This window comes from Ixodes scapularis, unplaced genomic scaffold (assembly GCF_016920785.2).
Source record: "Ixodes scapularis isolate PalLabHiFi unplaced genomic scaffold, ASM1692078v2 PGA_scaffold5__190_contigs__length_132052651, whole genome shotgun sequence".
NCBI classification, from domain to species: domain Eukaryota; kingdom Metazoa; phylum Arthropoda; class Arachnida; order Ixodida; family Ixodidae; genus Ixodes; species Ixodes scapularis.
Window position 1 is genome coordinate 29,779,215 of NW_024609880.1, and position 6,541 is coordinate 29,785,755.

Consider the following 6,541-nt stretch of genomic DNA (forward strand, 5'->3'; position numbering starts at 1 on the left):
ACGCAGCTGCACTTTGCAAATGTGTGTTGTATTGTACGTTTTTTTTTTCTTCTACTTTTATTTTATTTCTCGAGAGGTTTTAACAATGATCACAGTTGACAGTTTCCGTCATGACGGCGGAAATGAAGAGTGTTGCAATTGCCCACGTGATTCTTACGCAACGTGTCGAAGGTATAAAATCACCAATTCGCTCAAGTAAGAAGCAGTCGGCGCAGAAATTCCATTCCATAAAGAAGGAATCAAGATAAGCGATGAAGCTCCTGCTGATTGCCGTCGTTATCTCTATTCACACAACAGGTACGTAGTACATCTTGTTTCATGCCGCAGATGCTTAGGTTGTACTGGGCCTTAACTTCGAACTGGAATGGGTGCCAAAGAATCGGTAAAACCTTGCAATTTTTTTGTGAGCCATTACTCTTGTAACATTTGATGTTGAATCAAAGTAGCGAGCTCGACGAGTAGGCTCTTGGAACTTGATTTGTTTATTTTCCGTTTTTCCCTCGTTTTTATATTTAATTTATCACCCTAACACTGAAGCGTATGAACATTTCCTGTTCAAAAATATAATTTTTGTCATTTATTTATTCGGTGGGTTTATTTGAAATCAAATACCTGTTGGGGTGGGTACGATGATTTCTGTGGCTATTTTCGTCCTCGCTGTTTCGGTTGTGCTGGGCATTAATTTGAATGTGGAATGGCTGTCGAATGAAAGGCAGAGCTTTGTAATTTTTGTGAACCATTACTCTGGTAACATTTGATGTTGAATCAATGCAGCGATGAGGATTTGTTTCTTCTTGTAACTTGTTTTGTTTACTATCTACTTTTTTTTCGTTTTTTTGTCGTTTCTATGTACTTCACCAGCATGCTATTGATGCGTCTGGTCATTTCTAGTTGAGGACATAATACCCGTGACTTAATTAGCATATGCTATAATTGAACCATTTATGTCGTCAAGCATTCTAACTGAATGTGGTACAATTACAGTGTCATACACATATTTTTGTTAGGACAAATGTCGTTTTTTACTTCGTTTCTGCCCTTTTACGTTGACCGACGTACACAATCACATTTACAACATTATAATTTATGGAAAATCACCCTGAAACTAAACGAACAATTTGACTTTGAATAAAAGTTGTTTAATTCATTTTTATTGCCATGAAGATGAATAGAGTTTGTTAAAATATTAGAGCTGGAGTGGGGATCTACCCCAGAATCGCAAAGAAAAATGGCACTTCTATACTCTCCTCAGCACAAAAGCTTCATAAGGTTCAGATGTAAAAAAAAAACATGGTACAGCGCCAACTATTTTATTATTCCTTATTGAGAATTTTTTTTATTGTACCTGTATTACCGCGAGGTCTCATAATTTCACATAAGACCTATATAAAACAATAGGCTCCTTGCATTGACGTCACATCGCATACTTTTGCACACCAAGAAAAAGGAGGAGAGGGAAGTTGCTTTTGTAAGAATTTTGAGTGACAGGTTAATCTTCTATAATCTTCTGGGGGGAGAATAGCGACGCCTGTACAAATCCGGGAGGCACAAAGGAGGATCCTGATAAGAAGGAAGCTCCTTCTTCCCCTTTTCTCTGGAGGGCATCGGAAATGACGTCATGTGCAAGGAGCCTATATAACTCAAGGTGTTTGCTCAAATTACTTTACAGTCTAGATGATTGCACACAATTATCCTATACTATGCACATATTATGCGCAACAGTCGTATAAATTTCGGCTGAAGTGCGCCAGGTCTATACTTCGGATATGACTCTGCGGCCAAAGACAGGCAAGGTATGGCAAACGAACATAGCCAAAAATCAAATTGGCTTGAACATGGTTAATTGAAAAGGAAAATTATAAATGATGCCATACGATCCTTTCATTTGGTGATCTAGAGATATGATTGCCACAAAACATAAAATTAAAATGAAGCTCCGATTTGAACGTGCATCAAGTGGAGCGCACCTTTTTTGGTGTGGCGCCTCTTTCACAGATTTTATCCTGCAACATGCCATATGCAAAAGCAAAACTTTTTAAAAATGTAAGAAAGTAATTTTATATTTGCACCATTTCTCGAGTCCCCGCCCTTTAACTATGCGCGTAGCCTGTTTCTTCTATAAAGGACAATGCATTTTAGAGCCCAGCTCTTATTCGCCCGTTTCCGGCTTGAGCGATGACGCCATCGGCATCCGCATCGTCATCGTCACTGATGACGTCATCGTCATTGTTATCGTCATCGTCACTGATGACGTCACTACTGATGACGACGTCATCAGTGACGTCACTAATGGCGCCATCGTCACGTGACCTCTAGGGTTCATGTGACCCTCTTGAGGTCACGTGATCCCGGTGACGTCACATGAACCCCGTGAGGTCACGTGACCCTCGTGAGGCGACGGCGACGCCGCTCGGAGGGATGAGTAGCAGACAGGATGAGGACGTGAGGAGGAGGGAGGAGGGGTATACCTTCCCTTGAGTACCCTTCCTTCCTCCTCCCCCTCAAGAGCTGCGCTCTAATTCGGCTTTACAGGGAGTTGTAAACGGCTTTCATTTTATTTGATCCCAAGTTTACCAAATATATCCAGATATTTACTCTGTCTTTATGACTTTTTTTCTTCTTCTAATTTTAATTCCGTATAATTGTTGGTTTTCATTTTCTTCATTTGATTTAGACTTTTAGATTGCGTGCCTCTCCAGAATGCGACACTTCTTTTTGCATTAACTCTGTAAAGACTTAGTCACCTGCACTTTATATACTGGGAGCATTCACTTCTTCATTATAATTCCTAAAGTATTAAAAGTGGGGCCGCTGGTGATCTCAATAAACCTGTTAAAGTCCAGGAGCCCTAAACTTGTCAAACTCAAAGTCAGGACCGAAGTTCACGGATGATTAGGCTATAATGACGATGATTCTGCGCTTTTGTCGCCGGCGTTCAATCAGAGCACTCTGCAAACTTTCGGCTCCAACTTTGTGTTTGGCGAGTGTAGGACCCCAGGATGGGGGGGGGGGGGGGGGGGGGGGGGGGGAGGGTGTATAAAAGTAAATGGGTACTGGACTGCCTTTGATCTCTTTACAGTTGCAATAATCGGGATAGAGAACTAGTAAGTTTATCTCAAGGGAGGAAACCAAAACAATGGTGCCTTTGATTGTTATCCAACAAAATGGGACAAGGATGTTTCCTGAAACTCAATTAACGACAGAAAAACATATGGAAATTTAAAACATTACTAAGTTAGAAATAAACAACTTCACCGTGCTTTTAAAAAAAAAAGAAAACTTTAGTTTGCATCATTGAAGCTTGGGATGAAGACCGGCTAGACGCAGAATTCATAATCGTCCCCAACGGATGAAAAACAAGTTATCAAAAAACAAATTGCTGAAAAAAAGTTACTACACTCCGTCTCATCCTGGACGGACTAAAGCCCAATGCTACAGGCCGCCAGGTCCAATCATGAGTTTGTTAAAAACCACGTGGTATGTTTGCTCCGTCGTACGCATCAGTGCTCCAAATGCGGAGGGCTATGCGTCGGATGCATCGGAGAGCTATGCGCAGAGACATTGAGGGAGAAGAGCAGACGAGAGCGAGTTAAGATGTAAAAACGCCGACGTCTGACTGGAATGATTAGGGGGTAGACGTAATGCTAGCTCCCTTGTGCATATTTATTTTTCGACATGTTGGAACGCGAACTCAGAACGCAAGACGCTGGCGTTCGGCAATCCAACGCGTTCAGAGTACGAGTACAGATGAAGGCAGCTAGCTTTGCGTCTACCCACTAATCATTCCAGTCAGAGCTCGGCGCTCTCACGTCCCCGCACGCTCTCGTCCTTTCCTCTCCCTCAGCTTCTCGGCGGAGAATCAGACAGCTCAAGAAACGCCGAATGTGGCATATTATGTTATAAGTAACACCACCCTGAGAATGCAGAAATCAAAAGACCACACCCACACACAACACACATGCACGCACGCACGCACCCATGCAAACAGTCTCAAACTGGGCTCGTGTTGTGTTTGGCTCGATGTCTAACCTTCATTAGCTTGTTTGCAGCCTGACTTTCTGCTTCATTATGTTCACCCTTTTTGCATCGTGGTTTGTTCTTCGGCATAGAATTCGCCGAATGCCGCAATCTCAATGATTGCGGAGCGATAATCGGATGCTATAGGAACTCGCCACACCCTGCGTTTCTGAACATGTCAGTTCCTATTACTTTAAGAACGACGGGGCTTATGACGGTTCGTTTCAGTAATGTGTTGCTTTATGTCTACGTATATATAATTAAGGCTAGTTAATCTCTTACATGGTTGATGTTACAGGGTTCTTGACAACAGCACAAGCGAAATGTGAACCCCGGTACAATGGTGGTTATGGAGGTGGCAGAGGAGGAAACGTTATACCAGGATGGACTTTTAATCCCCGAACCAATCACTGCGAAGCAGTTATGTCAAGAGGGCGCTGTCATTCTTCACAGAACTGCTTTCGATCTGAGGACGAGTGTGAATTCGAATGCGGTAAGTGTCATCGCCGTTGCTTAAATGCGTGGCATACCTTAGTTATATATGGTACAAGCAACTTAACTGTGTCAGAGAAGCTGCATGAGCATCTGAACTAAACTCAATTTTTAAAGATTGATAAAAAAATTGTGATACGTGGTAAAAAGAAATATTATTATAAAATTCAAATTTATGCTCTATAGTTCTTCGCCTCAGTCCGCCGTTCAGAGAGCCAGCGATTTCGTCTTAGACATTTTGCAGTTAGGAGCCTACTGTATAGACGCAAACCTTCGCTGTAATGTATTCGTTCGCCCCATCCTCATCAGTATATATTTTCTCTTGTCTAGGGTTTTAATAACGTCGTTTTTGTAGTGTGTGAAGTATAAAGTGTGTGAGTTCTTTTTTTGCATTTCAGCACAGATACATTGATATAGTGTCATCGCCTTTTCGTTCTATGCATGGCATAAAACATCATGAGAACATAGTTTACTATCATCGTTAGCACTGGAAAAAAAATACTAATTTGAGAAATAACTATCACTATTGCATAGACTGCGTCCACAATGGGCATCCTATTTACAACTTCAGCTGGTCTTGATAAAAAAAATGTTCATGGCACCAGTTACAAAACTCCAAGCATTACATAGTAGCACCCACTAAGCAATAACACTGCTCTTAATTAAGGAAGGCACCACGGATAAGTATAAATACTTCTAGTGCTGAAACTTTATACCGGATGATTCTTTTTTTTTAATTTGAACAGATTTATTACAAAATATCCATAGAAGATGCTCCAATACTGTTTCTGTAGATGAGTTATACAGCCAGGGGACATTATGTGGGTGGCTAATCTTTGCGATAAGTCGACTAATTAATTAAAATTCGTTCATAAAATTTTTGAATATTGAAAATAGACATGTTTCCAACTAGAAACTTAGAGAAAACCATCAACTCTTTCTAGAACGACTTGAAGCTTGTGGGAAACTCGGGGACGCGTCAAAGCTACAACTCGTAAAGCAGGCACAAAGCTAGCCGCGGCGGAACACGGGTGATTAGATCATTATCGCGTTCCGTCGCTGCTAGCTTTGCGCCTGCTTCACGAGTGCTAACTTTGGTGCGCCCCCCAGTTTCCCACGAGGCGTTCTAACAAGAGTTATTTAGTGGTTTCCGACAACAATCTCGAAGTTTCTAATTGGTACACCATATGTCTATTTTCACTAATTAAAAAGTTACATAATGGGGTTAGTTTATTAGCCGACTTTTCGCAAAGATTAGCCACACACATACCGTCCCCCTGGTCGTATAACTCACCTGCACGAAACCGTATTAGTGCATCTTTTAATGATTTTTTTAGAATAAATTTGTTGGAATAAAAAAAAAAAAAAAACACGGTTAATGAAATTAAACTTTAATTGACCTTTAAAAAGATGCACGATTAAATAGAACATCAGCTTCGCATCTTATTACCACTATATTAGAAAGTAACTTCGAGCAATATTATAGTAAATTTAAGGCTAATATTTGCATCGTGCGAATATCTGCGCAAATGCTAATTCTGAAAAACAAAATCTATATTTATATGTATATATATGTTTCAGATCCAGAGGTGGCGCAGTGGAAAGTATAGCTCAATCAATATCGACAACATAAGGTTTTGGGAAAACGATAATAATAATTGATAAAATGCTTACAATAAAACAAACTTGAAAAGACTCATAACAGCAATAAAAGACGGAGTTCAGTAAAAATACGCTTTTTCTCTTTACTTATTCTTCACCTCACCTATTTCGTGCTTTACTCACTAACGCCCTTATTTAACAGGAAAAGTATACTCTGACTATAATCCCCGGGTCAGGCTGCGTTGTTAATCAACACCATTCAACTGAAGGGCACCATATACCTCATCATCTATGAGGAAGTATCCATACATCTTTTCATAAATCACCTTCATTTCGAGAATTTCCGGTAAATAATTACTGATAAATAACGTCACCCGACCATTCTCACGATGGTTTTATTTTAGCACTGATGGCAGCTGGTAATGTTTGG

General features: G+C 40.5%; 1 protein-coding gene across 1 annotated transcript; it reads left to right on the forward strand.

Moving 5' to 3' along the window:
* The first annotated feature begins 251 nt into the window (after nucleotides 1–251).
* LOC120849082 lies at nucleotides 252–6,119 on the forward strand. The gene is made up of 3 exons (XM_040221187.1): nucleotides 252–297; nucleotides 4,316–4,510; nucleotides 6,091–6,119. Exons 1-3 carry the CDS (start codon nucleotides 252–254, stop codon nucleotides 6,117–6,119), a joined length of 270 nt encoding a protein of 89 aa, XP_040077121.1.
* The last annotated feature ends 422 nt before the right edge of the window (nucleotides 6,120–6,541 follow it).